This window comes from Tachypleus tridentatus, chromosome 11 (genome assembly GCF_004210375.1).
Source record: "Tachypleus tridentatus isolate NWPU-2018 chromosome 11, ASM421037v1, whole genome shotgun sequence".
NCBI classification, from domain to species: Eukaryota; Metazoa; Arthropoda; class Merostomata; order Xiphosura; family Limulidae; genus Tachypleus; species Tachypleus tridentatus.
Genome location: NC_134835.1, coordinates 97,775,886 through 97,796,459, shown reverse-complemented (window position 1 = coordinate 97,796,459; position 20,574 = coordinate 97,775,886). Strand labels below are relative to the sequence as shown.

Here is a 20,574-nt window from a genome sequence, read left to right as displayed (position 1 = left end):
GTTATTTGTTTACCTCCTTGGTGTTTATTTACTACAAAACCCCTTTAAATGAAAATCAGTAGACGTACAAGTATCTCCTTTGTGTTTGTCTGTTTTAAAATTTCGTGCAAAGATACAAGAGGGCTATTTGCACTAGCCATTCCTAACTTAGCAGTTTAAAGCAACTAGTCATCATCACCCACCGCCAACTCTTGAGCTGTTTTTCTACTAACAAATAGTACGATTGACCATAACATTATAACACCTTCACGACTTGGTATGACGGGGACTCGAAACCGCGATTGGCAGATTGCGAGTCGAACACTATAACCACTTGGCCATGCCGAGCCTTTCTTTACGTAAATGAATTTAACAACAAAACAAAAATTAAGAATATAAACGTAATCTCCAAACCGTTTATTCACGTGTGTGTATTTTCTTATAGCAGTGTCACATTGGGCTATTTGTTGAGTCCGTCGAGTTATTAACATGTGGAAACCTAACAACACAAAGTTTGTTTATTCGTTTTTACCGCAAAACCGCATGAAGGCAGCTCTCTATCCGTCGCTGGGAAAAGAATCTTCGAATCCTAAGGAAGAGACGAGAAGTGAAGAAAAATGAGCATAATAAAACAGTAGCTCTGTATTTTCTACAAATGAAATAGAAACCCTATAACCCCAGCGCTTTCGAAAGGTGGACATTTCTTCTTCAGGGGCAAACTGGGAGCGGTAGTGTATTACTTGGTAGGTATTTGGGTTAAATTATTACTTCGTTCTCCTAAGGGAGGCGAAAATTAACCTGGAGCGGTCAGAAACTATTGTTTCTCTTCACCCCATACGCGGCTAGAATAAATTTAGCACACAATTTAAATACCTGTTTGTAGTATTCAACTAGTAAGTTGGCTTTTTCGAGGTCAGATGTTGCTGTACTGTCGTATAGTTTTAGGTCCGGTGTAATGTAGCCAATGGCGAGAGTGTGTGTGAAAAAGTGTGAGTAATATTTTAATTTTGAAATGGATAAATGTACGTGTATTTTTTTAAATGCTTAGGTGTTTAAGTAATATAAGATAAAGATAACACCTGGAGAGTAATTGAAAAAGATATGTTGTACAAAACAATTTTAAAAAATCAGGTTTGATATTTTATGAGAAATAAGTGAAGCATAAAATTATTTTTCTTTTTCTGACAGAGATGAACCTAATGACGGGAGATCACTGATTCCTGGATCTAGATTAATTCTGAAAGGTTGAACAGTGTTCAGTTTGGCAATCTAATATGCTTCTTTAATTTCTCTATCTGTTTTAGTTTTGAATCCTGTTTCACTACCAATGAGAGTAGCAGCGTTAATGGAGTGACCTTGTTGGTTGAAGTGTTGAGTGATAGGAAAATCTTTTTCAGTGTTAATAGAAGGTTTTTGATTGTTAAAACGTTCTCTTAAACTTACTTTTGTATGTCATACGTATTGATGATTGCATTTTTTTACGCTGTATAAGATAAATGATGGTTTTTGTTTCACAAGTGATTTCTTTAGGTATTTTAAAATTTCTTTTATTGTGCTTGTCGGAAAATGAGTCAGTGGTTTTTATGAATTTGCAGGTTTAACAACGGGCTTTATTGTAAGGACGACAACCATTTTATGGTGGGATGTAATTTGTGTGAAAAGGATATCTTTCAGAGTTCTGCTTTTTCAGAACAAGACAACGGTAACTTCAGGAAATATCTGTTGAGACGACTGTCGAGTTGTAGTAGATGAAAATATCTTTTCAGAATTGTGAAACACTTCTGAGTTTAAACTAATAGATTATACTAAGGATAATTCTATTTGAAAGTTTAGTATTACTCTGATTCAGGATGTTTTTCCGCTGACTGTTGTTAGCCTTCTCAATTTGCTTTTCGATTTCGGTATCTTTATACCCTCTTTATAACATCCTTTGTTTCAGATCCTTAGTGTGTTTTTTGTAGTCTGTTTCATCTGAGCATATTTTTTTTATTTTAAGAGCTTGACTGTAGGTAATGTCTCGTTTGTGTGAGAGGGGTGACAGCTTTTATAGTGAAGATACTGTGGTCTGTCTGTAGATTTTTTGTGCAAGTCAGTTTTTAAAGTTCCGTTTTTTAGAAAAACTGTGACGTCAAGGAAGTTAACCTGCGTAGGCGAATGTAAATCGCAAGTAAACTTGATTGTTTTGTGAAAGGAGTTTTTTCATAACTTCAGTAACCGTGCTAAGACTAAGTTACATTCCACATGTAGAACATATAAATAAACGTACCTGCAAATTAAAATACAATAAGAGCTTCGAATAGCAATAAGCGAGTTAAGAATTCTAATCCTCTCACCGAACATGCCGGCCTTTACAGTCATGGAGGTGATATAATGTTACGTTCAATCACTATGTACGTTGATGAAGCGTAATCTAGATTTGGCAGTGGGTGCTGTTAACTAGCTCTCTTCCCGCTAGTTTTATTTTTATTTTTTCGAGAACAAAGCTATCTACTATGTCCACCGCAGGGAATCGAACTTTCCCTCTAGTGACTCTAGTCTGTCAGCTCTAAGTTATGGACAAATAGTAGACACAGCCTTCGAGTAGCTTTGCGCGAAATTATACAAACAAATAAGAATACAACACAGTAAGAATGAAACTATGAAAGTTGGGTGAACGTGAAAGGTTCACTATGAAAGGTTGTTTGTTAGTTTTAGAATATTTGCATAAATCTACACAAAATACTATTTACGCACAGTCTTCTCTAATGTTGAAAAATATACTAAAGAGAATGCAGCTAATCAATAACACCTGCAGCCATCTCTAATCGAATAGTAAGATTTGACTGTCACTTTTATAACGTAACTACGAAGTCCTTGGATTCAAAGAGCACGCTAAGCTACTTTGCAGCGTCCGGCACACAGCTGTAAGAATACACCGTCTATGAGAGCATCTATTTGAAAGTCTTGCATTTAGAATGAAGATTTAACTTGAACTTAAAATGAGGATAACAAATACATGGGTGATCATGCCTATAATGTCCTCCCATTTAAAATAACCATACACCGTCTACAGTCTTCTAGGGGAAAATAATTTCTCCCAGTGTATGAAAAAATCAATAAGAAACATCGATTGAAAAAAAAAGAAATGACTTAGAACTTTTAAATTTTTCAACAGATTTATTAGAACTATCTCAGAGATATAGCTATGGGTAATAGAATGGCAGTAGTCTTAGCTGTAATATTCATGAACATACTTGAACTGAAAGCACTTAGTTTTTGGAACACAGAAGATAATACTTGCCCATCAATCTGATACAGATTCACAGACGACGTATTTAGTGTGTGGAATACTAATTTAGAGTCTCTTTTTAGTTCCGTGAGTTTTTTAATACCGTTTACCCATTCATAAAATTTACCTCTGTTTATGCCATATTAGATAGAAATTTACCATTTATAGATACTATAATCCGTGTCAGAGATGGATAAAAAAAACTGGTATTTTCAGTGAACCATCTACTAAAGCTATTTCTTTGCATTTCTATTTTCATTATCCCCCTCTTGTTAAAAGAGTAATTGTTATTGGCTACCTTCATGGAATTAATCAAATTTGAAATAAGAAAAAAATGTTGTAGAAGGCTATGGAAAACCTGGTGACTGTTTTAAAAAAAAAACTTACTATCCAAAATATAATAAAATATTTTGATAGGTAAAAACAAAATAGACATGTTCTCTTGAACCGTATAAATAAACACATTTAACTCTCAGGCTAGTTGGGTGATTCATATATAAGTGGAAATATCATCAAAAAACTAAAGATAACAATTATAGCACCAGACTTACCTATTTAAATAGTACAAAAAGTAAAGATAACAATTATAGCACCAGACTTACCTATTAAAATAGTACAAAAACAAGACATTTCCCTTAAATCGTTAATAACAAATTCAGCATACAAGAAAGAAACCCGAAATATGAAATATAATTGTAATACTACTAAATAGAGACTACATGGTTGATGTCATAGCAAAAACATTGTTTATGAAATAACTTATGGCAGATGCTCTAGTACATATATAAGAGAAACTTGCTGACCCGTACATGATAGAATATCTGAATATGTGCGTGGCATTCACAATCTGAATAGTGACAATGTTATTGCAAAATATTATTGAAAAGAGCGTGGGATATCACAAATGGATAACATCTTAGCGAACATGAAGATCGTATCTAAATGTCATAATTTTCTTGAACAAAATATTAAAGAATTTATTTTGATGAAGAAAAATAAGCCTAAATTGAAAAATACAAATGTTGACCTTTAATACAGAGACTTTAATGATATTTTAAATACCTTAACATGTTGAACTTTGACTAAGTCTTGTATACACAATTATAAGGATCGAAATATATGTTCAGACATTGTTCTATGTATGTATTGATATAATATGCTGGAAAAATACTTACCAATAAAAAAATGAATAAATGTTATAGATGAGTAACGTACTCATTCTAAATCCAACAATAGTTTACATTTTGTTTATACATTTATTTAGTATTGTTGGCTTGATTTGTCTTAACAATATAAATTAAATAATGCTAATATTGTTTTTAATATGTGCTTTCTAAACACTTGGATCAATGTCCGATTTACGAATAAAAATATTCCAATTTAAATTCAACTGAATTAGTAAGCTTGTAGGATATCGATAGCTCCTGACGAAGCTGTAATAACGAAATATTGAGCTAATAAAATTACATTCTCGAGACATAGGCTGTGCTATTGTTTACATTTATAGGCATGTCTCATAATAAACTCCAGTTTGCGTTAAACAAAGCTAATAATAATAAACCTATAGATTGTTTAAAAAATACTTATTCGAAAAACAAAATCGACAAATATTCATGTAACTAAATAAATTTTAATTAATATCTGAGTTTCTCAAATTTTCTTTCCAAAACTCTCTGACAGTGTCTAATGTTAAAACTTTACAGATTTCGCAAAGCTTTGAATGTTTTTTTTTTACTTTTTCATACGTATTAGTGTTTATTTTTTGATATTTTCTTTTCCGTTTAAGACATACCATTATATACTTTCTATTTATTTACTACGTAAAATGCAACCGAATGCAAAGCTTTGCGGTTTGGGATAATTTTGACTATTTATTTGAATTTAGTTTGGCGTTCTGAAAGTTATTGTTACTTTTTTTCAATTCTATCATAAAATGCTCAAATAATAGATGACAGAACATACCTGTTCCAAGTTCAGTAAATCAGGTGATAGACCGCCGTGCATACAGAATATTGTACCCTCTACTAAGGCAGCTAAAGAAGTATAAATAAACCTGTCAGATCGTAATACTAATCTCTGTCTCCAAATGAGAAATTTTTACACATTTGTTGAATTTAAACAAACACTCCAAATAAAGAGTTGGCGTTTAACCATAAATTATTAAAAATAGAAACTTTTGTGATATCGTAAGCAATGTTTCATACAAGGTTCAAAAGGTAAATTCTACTCATAGTTCATGGAAGTACCAATAGAAATGTGTGAAAGAAACAAAAAGAGAAGTCGTGGATGTGAAAACAAGCCAATTTGTTGTATATCATGTTTATTGATTAGAAGCTTTGTTTTCAACATTTAAAATATTCAATTTTGTGTCTGTAACTGAAATAATTCTCCATTGCTTACACATTCGACTTTTCCTTGTTCATGTAGAGCTCCTCTAAATCATATCCGCATTTGGAAGAAAACAATAGATAACGAAGTACTACAATCAGTGTTGACAAAAGTGTAGTTTTTCATCATTTTGGCAACAAACATTTCTTAAGGAAACTAAAACAAAACATTACTAACAGCCAAATCCCAAACTTGAAGAGCCATTTTACAACAATAATCCCAACCAGAACGATGATGAAATTAGAAATAAAGTAAAAAAAGTGAAACAAAACAATGTTCGTGAAGATATTACAACATTCCAATGACGTCACGCTACCAGCAAGTATAATTTGAAGACATCTTGAATAGATATTGAAAGAAACTTTATTACAAATAAAAAATGTACAACGTTTCAATAATCTAATTTTTTAAGATGACAAAAGCTTATCAAAACGTTGTGCATTTGCTAATAAACTTCATTATACATTTAAACTATCTTCAAACTTTATTGTCTAAAAGTAGGTTCATCATTGTCAAATTTGGGTTCATCACTGCATCAAGAAACATAAAAGAAATTATATAACATATAAAATAAGGGACTGTAGTAGCCCCACTTCTATATATTTGGTTTATTCAGAAACTGTAAGTTATGTTATTATACTAATTTTGTGTGGGACATACTACCCCTATAGATTGAGTTTTTTTAGCATTTCCTTATACTTTCAATCTTTCATTCTAAAATCTGTATTCTAGTCACGCACCCTCATTTTTTAACTTCTTCCTATAGTAGTGACACTTACCTACTGGCAGACAGTTAAAACAATCAGTAAAAGTTTTCCACAGTTTGATGCTGTATCGTCTTTTACATTCGTCGTAGAATCCGTAAACTCTGGGTGGAAAAGTAAAAAGGGTAATTTGTGTAGTTTATTTGTTGGATGAACATCTATGCTATATATATTTATAAACTATTTAGGTGACACAATTTATTAACATTGCTCGGGAAATTTCTAATTTTCATCGTCCCATTACTATATATGTATGTGTTTTCCTTATCGCAAATCCACATCGAGCTATCTTCTGAGTCCACCGAAAACTACTATGTAATGTGGGAACATACACAGACTATAAATTTGTCTGTTTTGAATGTACGTGGCATCCGATAAGCTTAGAAGAACAATATCAGCAAAATAATAACATTTGAAACGATTCATTTCTTGAAAGATCCTATAATTCATTAGAAATAGGGTGATAAAAAGATGTTCTTTGCGTTAGGTTGACTCGGAAGACAGAATTATGTTAGAAAAATAAATAGTTCTGAAGACTTGAATATGGCAGAAAGTTAAGCAAGAAAGGGTTGCTCATTATATTAAATTTGCTATTCATATCTTTTAGCGAACAACATATAACTGTAATGCAACGAAAGACAAATACGATTAAATCTAGGACGTTTCAAATCTACATTATATTATAGTACATATAATACATGTTATATACAATAGAAAAAACGACAACAGATTAGTAAAAATAGAAAACATAAATTACCCAAACGAATATATAATTGCACTAAAACAAACAATTATTAGCAAAAATTCTCAAAATCAAATTACGGATTTAATTGATAACAAATTTAATGCATTTAAAATAATAGTAACTGATGAAAATTCAGTTTAATGCTTAATTTTTGTAATTAACTTGAAACGAATAAAAACCTTTCTTGATGTGATGTCTACTCTGAGTTTATAACTTTGAATATATTCTCAGAAATAGGAGGGATCTATCAAGAAAAACGATTTTTGATTAGAACGAGTTCTTGTAGTTTTGAAATTAAAACACAGTTTGATAGATCGAGTTCTGTTTGTTCGATAATACACTTGACAGTTTTAAAGGTATAAACATTCAGTAGAAAACTCGAATTGAATAATATATTCAAAACTAACTGCACTGATATATAATAAAGCATTGATTTCACAATTAAGCAGGAACATTTCCATTGTGTAATTACTGTCTTCATAACATTTAGTTTCTGTGATAGGGATTTTTAGTAGAAAATGCATCCATAACACTGAATAAAAAATTTTATAACACTAGATCAAAAGTGCAGCTGACATGGACCTAACTTCTCAGTGGATTAGAGGTAAGTCTAAAGCCTTAAAATGCTAAAAATTGGATTTCTATATCTGTGATGATTACAGCACAGATAATCCATATGCGTTTAACAACCAACAGTAACATAGAAAAACAAACAGAAACGACCCAAATACAAATTGGTGATTATATATTGTAACATTAATCAGAAATAAGAATAATATATAGTACTAAAGTGTTAGGACAAAAATTATATTTCAGGCTACTTTTAAAGAGCAATGGAAGGTAAATAACACGTGAAACACAAAAATTTTATTAATCATCATATTTAGTACAACAAAAACCCATTTTGTACGTTTGTTTCTATTAAACAAACAGCTACACAAAGGGTCAGATATGTTCTTTCCACTACGGCCAACGAAACCTGGTTTCTATTGATTAAATCCCCAAACATACCATTGTGCCACTGAAACGCCAGAAACTCATTAAAAGTGCATGAATTAAGCAAACAGTTAATATTTTGTATGTCTCCTTTGTTTTCATAACTGCAGATAGTTTTGCATCATTGCTGTAACATATTTAATCAAAGTGTCCTTTGATATTTTACTCTAAATCTTTAATACACTCCCATAAAGTTTCTTTGGAAGTAACTTTTGATTTGTGAAGTTTTTGATCTATCAATTCTCAAATGTGCTCATTTAGGTTGAGATCGGGGCTCTGTGAGGAGCATTTTAACAGTTGAATGACTTCAGCAGCTTATTTCTTAGCAAAGTAATTTCTTCATAGGTTAAAGGTGTGTTTGAAGCTTCTTGGTAGTAGAATCCTTTACCAATAATAAGCGAACCACTAAGTATATCATGACGGAACAGTATCTGATCATACTTGCGCTGGTCAATTATTCCATTTATTTTAAGAATATTTCCTGTCACGTCAGCAGAAAAACACCCCCAAACCACCACTCTACCTCCTCCATGCTTCACCTTCCTTCCACCACATGTACAATCTACGCTTTGAAGTAAATATTTCAAACACTAATTCGTCCATAACACCCTTTTCCAATCACCAACAGTTCAGTTTGTACGTTTTTGCAAATTTCGGTTTCCTGACAATATTTGAAAAGCGAAGTAAAGGTTTTAAACTGCTACACAATCAAATATTTTATTCTCGTTGAATTTTTTTGATACTGTAGATCCGGACATTTTTTCTGTTATTTGTTACGTGGTTGTTTATCTCATGCTTGTGATCAGTGGCAGTATTCCTTCTATCCCAAAAACTGCATAAACGAAGGTACTTAACATCAGTATCATTGAGTTCAGGTGTTCTGCCTCTTCCTTTCTAATTTTAAATTTACTTGTTTCAGTCAAACGATGTATGAAACAAATCTGACTGAAAACATAAAAATTAACAGTAAGGGGTTTTAAAATTGCATAGGGGTAAACAAAATGTAAGGGTGATGAGAGATGACATAGAAAGGTTTGTATGTGATTATTATGAAATGGCTAAGTTACTAAATTCTGCTTTTTCTTTTTCTTCAGTAATGAAGACATAAGCAGTATTCTTCATCTTGAACAATTGATAGATGAAAACAAAGTTGAAGAACACAGTTACATAAATTCTGAGCTTGTTAAAATACAATTGGGAAGGTTAAAGAATGATAAAGCTTCTGGGCCAGAGGGTCTTATAGATAAAAAATTTGACATGTGAGCCACTTGCCACAATTTTTTGTTTGTAAGTCCTTGAACGTGAATAAGCACTAACAGATTGGAAATTAGCCAATCTCACTTCTGCCTTCAAGAAATGTTATAGAAGTTGTCGCAGTAATTATCGGCCTATTAGCCTTATATCGGTTTTGGAAAGTCTGATAAAAGATACTTTGTAGAGTCACTTACAAAAGTTTAGAATTTTATCGGATAATCAACATGATTTCATTAAAGGAGAATCTTGTCTCACAACCCTTTTGATATGCTTTTAAAATGTTACTTCGTGTGTAGATGAGAATAATTGTGTAGATTTCGTGTATCTGGAATGTAAGAAAGCATTTGATAAAAAATGACATAAAAGGCTTATAAAAAACGTATCTAATAAATGTGGGGAATAAGCTAGCTAATTGAATAGAAGAGTTACTGGACGAAAGAAAGCAGAGAATTGTTATAAGTGGAGTTCAGTCAAACTTGATTAATGTTGTAAATGGTGTACCTGAGGGCTCAGTCTTAGGACCATTGCTCTTTTTTAAGAAATTGCACTGATGACATAGATAAAGGAGTGGTCAATAAATTACTTTTATTTGCTGATGATATCAACGTCTTGGGTGTTGCTGGCTGTGAATAGGATGCTGCTGCTTTACAAAATGGTTTAGATCGTTTAGTGAGCTGAACAGATAAATGGTAGATGAGTGTTAATTACGATAAATGCAAGGTGTTGTATGTGGATTATTATATATGAATTATAAGCATAATTTGGATGTGAATAACATTAAGAGTTTCATGAAAGAAAATTATCCTTGCGTAATGGTTGATCAATCTCTTGAACCATCCAAGCAGCGTGCTGCTGCTAATTGTAGGGCAAATAGGATTTTAGGTTGTATTTAGAAAAATATTGAATACAAGCATAAAGAGGTTATAATTTCATTGTATAGATCACTGGTCATTTTGAGTATTGTGTTCAGTCTTGGGTTCCTTACCTTAGGAAAACACTGAGAAGGGTTACTAAAATTGTACCTGGGAGGAACGTGTTGTCATATGAGGAGAGATTAAGATCCTTATGTTTGTTTTCTCTTGAGAAAAAGAGGATCTGATTGAATTGTTTAAAACTGTAAAAGGAATGGATAATGTTGATGCACTAAGATTTTTCATACTTAATAACGAGAATTATTGAAACAGGAAAAAAGTATAGATTTAAGCAAGATAGAAGCCGACTTCAGCTAAGATTATTTTATTTTTCAAATAGGGTGGTTGGCTTTGGATGTTGTGGAGGCAGTAAATTTTAGTGAGATTAAAAGAAAGTGTGATATGTATATGGATGGTAAGGGCTGGGTTTATTTTTATTTAATACCTTTAATTCGATAGAATGAGACAGCCGAGATGGATCAACAGGTCCCCAATTGTCCCTAAACATTATGTTATATTATCTAGTGTGTACTTAATAGCGTTTGGGAAGTATTTCAAGTCTGCAGCAATTTGCTGGAGAGTCCAACCAGCTTTTGCGCGAACTCTCTATTCTACTAACAGTTCTCTACATTTTTGAGGCCGTGTCACAACAAAAAAACTTAACATATAGTGTTTAACACTAGTTTTATCAAGGTTTATTTGTGAAGTGCTATTAAACTGATTTTTTCTAGCATATACTTGAACCATATATTAGCTACTTATTAGCTTCTTTCTATATACCTAAAACACTGCAAGGAGTACCATTACAGCTATTTCAGGCCCTAAATTTGATCAGAATGTTCATTCAAGTAGAACCCTTACTACATGTCCTTGGTACAAGTATATGGGAATTTATAATGAATGATAAGTATTCTTACCCTGGTTCATTAAATTGTCAACAGGGATCAATGAAGCATTACCATAGTGCTGAAATTTGCATTCCGGAAGAGTTAGCCTCATAAAATAGAAAGAATGACAAAATATTCTCATGTCTTATTAGTAAGGGATTATGGATGTGTACAGACGCACAAAGTTGCTATTTCTTTGCTGTGTAGTGTGTTTCAACTTCTTTTTTTTTTCGAGATCAAAATTTTTCATCGTTTTTCGTTTTAAGTAAACGTATTTTTAAATGGTGGAAATAGTGTGAAAACGAATTTTCACTTTTCACTAAGACAGATTTATTTCCAGTTTTATGATTTGTTTTTCTTGAATCTTTTCTACTCTTTGCGGTTTTGTCAGCTAAAACCTTGCTATTATATGTCTTTTAGGAAAAAGGCTATTTCATATCAAATTACTAAATTTGTAAATGTCTATCTATTCCATTTGTTAGGTAACGAACTTCGCGCACATATTACACGCAGCATTTTCGAATACTGCCTTCACAAAGGAATAATATTTGTAGTTTTATTAATTAGTTTTTGAATCACCTAAGGAATTTTGCCATTTTTCTGGTGTATATGTAAAACTTTTATTTTATCTAACATAGAAATACACTTAATTTTCTAAGAAGCGTACAGTAGCAAAACCTAACATTCAAATTAGAACATTTTCTAGGTTTACATTTAAGTATAAGTTGCTCTAACTTTTTATGAAACGTTTTGGTTTTCTATAAACCCTGTACATAAAATCTGATGTCCGCCTACTTAGAAATGATTGATGATCTCTAACTCAGCATCACTGTAAAAATAATTTTAATTTCGTAGTAAAGTACAGTAAGTAGTCTTTCTTCATTAGAATTATATGAATGTCTTTATCGACTACATATCTGTGATAGTTTATTAATGTGTAAATTTCAGTTACAGTTTAGTTTTGTGCTTCTCAACTGAGCTCATGGGACATTGTCTTAAACATATTGATTGAGCCATTACCATGTGCTGAAAACGTAGTTCTCTTTTTAAGTAACTAGTCGAACTATCCATACAATATTTTCGTTCCTGATCTCCGCAGGAGAGTTGAGGTAATATTTATATATGTAAAATTATTCTAATAATTATTCTTTTTAAAGAATAAACTGAGTTAAGTTATGTTTTTAGATGTTTAAATGTTCTAAAATGAAATTCTTATCAAAAAATAAAGTAATAATATAACAAATTAGTAAATACAAAGAAAAAATTGCGTGTCTGCTTTTGATTGTTTCTAAGTAAAATTTTCTTAAAGAATCACACGTGTTTTCCTTATTCAAATATAATAACAAATAATAATTCGTTTTTACAGTATTAATAGAACCCATTAACCTACCTGTTAATACTGGCGCATTCATGGTTTCCTCTTAAAAGGAAGAAGTTATTAGGAAACTTAATCTTGTAGGATAATAACAAACATATGGTCTCCAAGGATTGACGACCTCTGAAAAATTGAACGAAACATAAATGTTTCATACACATCACAAAAAATAATAAACAAACTATATGTTGTTTTAACGATGTTTTAAGAGGTTGAACACTATATTTGAATTCTATTCATTGTTTTAAAACACATTAAACAATGTTTTGCCATAATCCAATTTTAAATGAATAAGAAAGACAACCTATGTTTCACGAAGTTTATAAGGCTTTACCTGAAATTACTTCTTTGTGTTATCTCAGTAAAACTAGTTTTTTAACTTAGTCATGCTTGAAATTACTTTAAATGTTGCATTCTACAACAAAAAATCGACAAGAAAAACAGAAACAATCAATAGCTGAGCATTCTACAAACACTTTTCGAATGACATTAGCCACATTTCAATATTACTCAATTTTAGAAAGAGTATCACTATAGTTCTGAGGTTTTAATAGTGCAATAATTTTTTAGAAGTAACAACAAAATATGCTGTGAGAATCATAACGTAACCAAACAACGTATTCAGTCTTCTCCCATCGACCAACTCTGAAAGATGTTTAACAGTATGGGCTAAAAATATAGATCAATAAACAACTATGAACTGGTTTGTATTACAACCAAGGTACGTTAAGTTAATGCACAGCGTCACATAAGGTTTTGACCAATGAGAAAATCATTTTTTAGTTATTTTTTTACATGAGCTAGTTCCATTCCAACGAATAAATCCTACATTAATTTGATGATTGCGAATGCATTTCTTCTTAACAAAAATAATTACCTAGTGTACGTTTCCACATAAAAAGGTGGTTTGAAAAGCAAGCAAAGTGAAAAAAAAGGTGTTTTCCAAACGTTGTATAATAATTTATATTGAATATGGCGACGAAGTAATTCAACCTTGTGGATTTAAAGTCGTGTGGGCCCTACATACCATGTAATTTTACATAGAATAAAATTATCAATGGGCTCCCATTAATTCCATGGGCCCTGGGGCTGAGTTATCTCTAGCCCTTACCTAAATACGCCAATGAACCTGGGCAGATTACAGTTTAAACTTAACTTTATATGCGCACAACAGAAGGCACATTTAACATCAGAAATGCTTATGTTATGTTTGAATTTTATTTCTGTAGGTTATTAAAAGGAAAACATATTATTTATGAAGAAACTTAGCCTGCATATATTTTTAGATTTTAATTATCTAGAACACTTTTTGGATGTGAGAATAATAAAATAGTTTTATCTCAGTTTATAAACACTTTTTTAATGTCCAGTTCCTTAATTACTTCAGTGTAATAAAAAATGACCAGTATTACGTAATTCTGTTAGCATGTGCCATTTTTATTACTTTTATGTAGTAGCTGCTAGACATACATACTGAATTTAAAAACAATTTGGGTTATGAAACAATTATTCAAGCATTATCAATTATAAGATATCAAAAATACTGTTATAACAGATTTACCGTTATATGTTTATTTTAATACCTACGCTTGTTTCAGTATAGTTGTCTTCTTTGCACGTAACGTATATTGTTAGCCATGTATTTACGCAACTTTCGCCTGTGTTTTAAATTTGCAGAAGATTTTTCGATCGTAAGAATCAACAATGTACTTAAAAAGGGCGTCATAACACTCAGTTTTTTTTCCCATGGTTTCTGAATATGGAGGTCGTCTTATGTTCGAAATCGCCCTTGTTTGTTTGTTTGTTTTGAATTTCGCACAAAGCTACTCGAGGGCTATCTGTGCTAGCCGTCCCTAATTTAGCAGTGCGGGCCCGGCATGGCCAAGCGTGTTAAGGCGTGCGACTCGTAATCTGAGGGTCGCGGGTTCGCATCCCCGTCGCGCCAAACATGATCGCCCTTTCAGCCGTGGGGGCGTTATAACGTGACGATCAATCCCACTATTCGTTGGTAAAAGAGTAGTCCAAGAGTTGGCGGTGGGTGGTGATGACTAGCTGCCTTCCCTCTAGTCTTACACTGCTAAATTAGAGACGGCTAGCACAGATAGCCCTCGAGTAGCTTTGTGCGAAATTTAAAAAAAAACAAAAACAATTTAGTAGTGTAAGAGTAGAGGGAAGGCAGCTAGTCATCACCACCGAGCGCAAACTTTGGGCTACTCCTTTACCAACGAATAGTTGGATTGATCGTCAAATTATAACGTCCCCACGAGTTGCACACCTTAACACGCTTGGCCATGCCGGGCCTGAGATCGCCCTATAATCGGGCCAATACGGTACATTCTTTATATAAATGCGTATGAAATAAAAATGATATGTACAATATTGTCTACAAAAGCATAATCCAGCGAGAAAATAACATGCATCTTTGTTTGTAAGCTTATGATTTAGGACAACGTACAAAGTATAATAAATACTCTTTATATATGCTAGATTTTCAGACGATGTGAAAGTATCGTCTTCTTAGTGCTATGTCCATGGAAAGTGCAGAACTATAGCCTGTCTTTTGAGTATACCATTCCAAAAAAGTATTAACAGTTCTGATTAACTTCATCTATATTAAATCGTTTTAATATATTTTCTACAGAACATAATCAGTTTTCCATTTCCAGTTGACGAATCTTACCTGTCCACATAATCTCCAAGAAATAGGTAGTTAGCTTCAGGAGGATAACCTATTTTATTGAAGTGGCGCAAAAGGTCACTGTACTGACCATGTATATCACCAACGATGTTTACCGGAGCCTCTAGTTCTACTAGCATGGGCTGATTAAGGAAAATTTCTCGAGAAAGTTGACACAGCTGCCTAATCTGATGTTCAGGTAACTGGACCTATGAAAGATGACTCTTTGTGTCAAACTTATTCATTTGCTACATTAACAGAAATCAAACTAGATTTACATGAATTTCAAGTATACAAGCCTTGATCTATTAGACTTAAGCATTTTCCCCACTTTTCTTAATAAGTACAAAAATTCATAACGAATGTTTCGTCTTCATACGCCTTGTAATCCTTCACACAAGACAAACTAGTAATTTATAATATAATTGTTTCCTTCGAATACAATGGTTTGAAAATGACATTTCATTCAAGTTTTTAGGTGTTAGGATGTCCTACATGTGTTGCAAATTACTTACCTTTTATAAGCTTACACTCATTAAACCCCTATTATTTTAACATTTTCAGGTGCTCGAAATTTCGATCTTTTGAAGCTATTGATACTTTATCAAATTAGTCAATGTATTCTCAAAGACAGTCTCAAGACACTTTATTCTCACTCTGATTTAAAAACAGTGGACTAAAGATAGAAAAAAGCATTAGTGCTGATAGATTATAATATATTCATATAACTATCGACGAATCACACTATAAATGCCCCCCAGTGACGTAGAGAAATGCCTGTGAGCTTCTACAAATTGGGTTTTGATACCCGTGGTGGGTAAAGTACAGATAGCCCTTTGTACAGCTTGGTGTTTGATCGCAATGTTACTTAGTAGGGTGTTTGCGCCCTGTACATCACGAAAAGCATTCGACTTCTTTGTTTCAATGAATCGCATATTTCATCTGTAAAACCATGTAGTGAATTCCATATAAACCGTATTAAGTATCTTGGTAATGAAATGTATACCACAAAACCAATAACACATACATTTTTATTAAACAGATAATACTAAATTCTCAATACCTAGTTTTGTTTTGTTTTGTTTTTATTTCATCAAACCGTAATTATTTTTCACTCAAAACTGTCGAGTTCGTTTGCAACCTTAAAATATTTTAGAAAACCTCAGTAAATATTGTAGTCTGTAAAACGTCTGGATTATCCAGTAAAATTACAATACTTCACGTCTCATATTAATACATTGTACTCTGTAACTGCACTTCCGTATACATACATATACAGTACTGTTAAGTCTTACAACTAAATAATAATATGGTGTGTTTTTTTCCACTTTATGGGACTAATTCTTCCATGTCATTACAGAGTGTAACTTTCAGCTCTATGGTAATGCTTCACTTATTCCCTGTTCACAACTGAATGAGCTAGGGTGCAAATAGTTATCATTCTTTAGAATTCCCATTACTTGTATTAAAAGCATGTCATAAGAGCTCTGCATCAATGAATATACTGATCAAATTTAGGGTCTGAAATACCTCTCATGATACCCCATGTAGTGTTTTAGCTGTATAGAAAGAAGCTTGCAAGTCGCTAGCATATGGTAATAGTATATGTTAAAAGAAATCAGTTTAATAGTACTCCATAAATAAACTTTGATAAAAACAGTCTTTAACACTGTATATTAAGTTTTATTGTGACGCCATGGCCCAAATATCGTAAAGGATTGTCAGTAGAGCAGATAGTTTGCATAAAAGCTTTACGAAAAGACTCAACAAGAATGGAATACTTGGTCTTGTAACAGTTAAAATACCTACAATTTGATCAACAAATACTGTCAAGAGACTAAAATTTCTTTTAAAAAATTCAAAAATTGGAATGCTATGAAAAGGGTGTTATGGAAGGATGAGTCCAAATTTGAAATACTTGGTTCAAAGCGTAGGTTGTACATTCGGTGGAAAGAAAGGTGAATGACACTTACCTCAATGCATATCATCTACTATGAAACTTAGGAAAGAGAGTGTGATGGTTTGGAGTGTTTTTCTACTGATGCGAGAAAAGAAATTTGCAAAACAGATGGAACAATGAATCATATTAAATACTGATTTGTCATTTTTTGTATTATTGATAAAGGATTCTACTACCAAAAAGATAATGACCCCAAACACGCATCCACCCTATGCAGACGTTATTTAGCCTAAAAAGCTGCTAGAGTCATTCAAATGATGAAAAAGCTTCACAGAACCCTGATCTCATCCAAACCTAAGATTTTGTAGATCAAAAACTTGACAATCTAAAAGTTACTTCCAAAGAAACTTTATTGGAGTGCTTTAGAAAATTTGCAGTTGCAACAACACCTGAAAGACTATCTGCAGTAATTAAAGCGAAGGGGGGACACAAAACATTAACTTTTTGTTGAACTAAAGCTCTTCCAGTGAGTTTATGTTGTATTAAATATAAAGAGGAATAACATTTTGATGTTCCACCTGTGATTTACTTTCCATTTTTCCTTGAAAGTAGTCTGAAATATAAGTTTGTACTTTGTACTTTGTAGTTTGTACTTAACACTTTTGCACAGTACTATACACGCTGGTCTGAGTACAGTTGAGTAAAAGCACTCTTATACACGTAGGTGAAGAAAGACTGCTGTAAATATTTTTTCTTCTATATGTAAAATATTCACATTGAGTTGTTGGTGTTTCTAACTATTTCTTCACTTTTTACAAAAATAATATCACATTGCTACTTATCTCACCATGCACAAAATAACGTATTTTACGTTTTTCCCCTCCTCTTTTATATGAGTATTTATTAAACTAAATATTATGTTTCGATATCTGCGGCGTAAAGGTTACAAAAAACACTTTATACAGCTTTACGTTTAACAGTAACTAAACAAACAAAACTTTGTGTCCATTTCAGTGTTATTCTTTCTTAACCATTCATTTGCAATTTGCCCTCGAAGAACGTTAGGGTTTCTAAAATAATCGATACTCAATTTTTGATATAAAACATTCAACTTTTAAACACTTTGTTAATCCGTCAAGAAAAGGAGATCCATACTATCGAACTATAAATGTTAAATAACAATCAACAGAAAGTACTTACCTCGTCACTAATATGTAGTGTAATTTAAGTATGGTATCTACGAAAACATATTGCATCCTATACCGTTGTTGTTTGTTGAATTAAACACAAACCTACACACTGAGCTATGTGTGCTCTGCCTACCCCGGGTATCGAAAACCGGTTTTTAGTATTGTAAGCCCGCAGACATACCGCTGAGCTACTGGGGTGCACGTTCTAGAGGGACCTCATAAGGTGTATTTACTTTATTTCGCTGTCATTTGAGATACAGCAATGTGTGACTGCATAACACTTTTTTTATTTATTGATACACTGTCTATCCTTATAATGTGCGTTTCTTTATTTAAAAACAATTAATATGATATATGAAAGACTTTTTAAATGTGTTTCTTCACTTACAGCACTTGGAATTAGTAATTCTTCATTTAATTAGTTAATGTGATACAGTACAGACCCTTATGATCCTTGTTTTTTTATTCATGATAATTTAAAATTGCACATCAACCAGACTTACAGTCAGTCTTTACTTACTGAAAGGCTTACCGTAGCCCTTTCACTAGCGTATCGCACTGTGGATTTGTAGTTCATGCTCATTACTGTCCCCCTCCTAAAAACATGCATTATGAGCTCTTCGTGGGGTTAGTTACGAGAGTGGCACAATCAAATCTTATTATTCAGTCTGACAAGAGCAACTCTAGAGTTGGCGGTGAGTGGCGTTGACTAGCTTCCTTCCCTTTAGTCTATCACCTCAAAATTAGGGCCGGCTAGTGCATATAGCCCCTTGTGTACTTTATGTGAAATTCAACAAAATAAGGCATTTACTCACGTTATAATGCATTGTTTTTTTTGTTTACCAAAATTTCTGAAAAGTATTAGGAAAAAAATTATCGCTAAGTGCAAAACCTATTTAGGGCCGGCTACTGGACTTGAAAAAAAAAGAATCAAACAAGATAGCAATGGAAGTGGAAATATCACTTGATTGGCTAATTTTAACATAGCAGACTGAATTGTTTCGACGTTCGTTACTTGGAGAATAAAATCCCTGTATTATTAACTTCAAAACTTTGTCTATCGAAAGCTTAGTGTTTGAATATTACCTCAGCCTACGTCATTATACATTTCTTTCAGTTAACTTTAGACTTATAATGTTATGAGTATTTTACAATTGAAAATTCTGGTTCTGCTTGTTTTTCCACTAAGAAAGCCAGTAACAGATGATGATAACTCTCTTGAGTAAAATAACGATTTTTTTTTATTTCGCGCAGAACTACACGAGGGCTATTTGTGATAGCCGTTCCTAATTTTGCAGTGTAAAGGAAGGCAGCTAGTCATCACCACCAACCGCCAACTCTTGGGCTACTATTTTTACCAATGAATAGTGCGATTTACCGTAACATTATAACGCCCCCACAGCTGAAAGGACGAGCATGTTTGGTGCAACGGGGATTCGAATCCGCGACCCTCAAATTACGGGGCGAGCGTCTTAACCACCTGGCCACGCCGGGCGTAAAATAATGAATAGTAAAACATGTATAGTCCAGAACTAGCTTTTTCGGTATACTTGAGAAGGTTATATGATATGTTTTATTGTTGTTATTGTTCTGGAATTTCGAGCATAGCTACTTGAGGGGTATTTGAGCTAGTCGTCCCTCATTTTAAAATGACAAATTAGAGGGAAAGCAGCTAGTTAACACCACCCATTACCAACTTATGAACTACTATAATGTAATAGTAGGATTTGACCGTCGCTTCTCTAATGCACCTACGACTCTAATGTACAGAGCACAATTACAATTATTACTTTTATGGTAACGAGATAGGAAGAATGGAACATCAGATCTAACGCGTCAGTCACTGAAACACCCAGCCCTCTATTTCATTATAATATCTAAAATATAAATAGTTTCACTTAACATTGTAAGCGTTTTCATATCAGAATCTAATAACAATATAAGACATTTTAACAAATCCAAGAAAGTCAGCGTATTCTTAGGTTTCATAACCGTATAAATGAAGCAACAAAATCGATTCAGGAATTTTAGGGTCCAGCTTTATGACAACTGAGCATAGAAAGACATCGCTACATTTTATAATTGCATGATTATCACGCAGTAATAAATATATGTGTGTGTGTATGTTTTAATTTAAATTGCTATTAATGATGCATTGCCTTAAAAATAGTTAATTATGGTAAATGAAACATTTTCATGTAATTCTGGATATAATAGAAATAAAACAAATTACAGGTTAT

At 32.6% G+C, this 20,574-nt stretch overlaps 1 protein-coding gene across 1 annotated transcript in view; it reads right to left on the bottom strand.

Moving 5' to 3' along the window:
* Positions 1–20,574, bottom strand: part of LOC143232867 (uncharacterized) — a 52,977-nt gene that overhangs the window by 12,685 nt on the left and 19,718 nt on the right. The window contains exons 2-5 of the mRNA XM_076468849.1: positions 15,248–15,453; positions 12,583–12,690; positions 6,415–6,503; positions 5,210–5,280 (exon numbers count right to left, since the gene is read on the bottom strand). Coding sequence (XP_076324964.1) covers positions 5,210–5,280; positions 6,415–6,503; positions 12,583–12,690; positions 15,248–15,453 — 474 coding nt within the window. The remainder of the gene's footprint in view (positions 1–5,209; positions 5,281–6,414; positions 6,504–12,582; positions 12,691–15,247; positions 15,454–20,574) is intronic.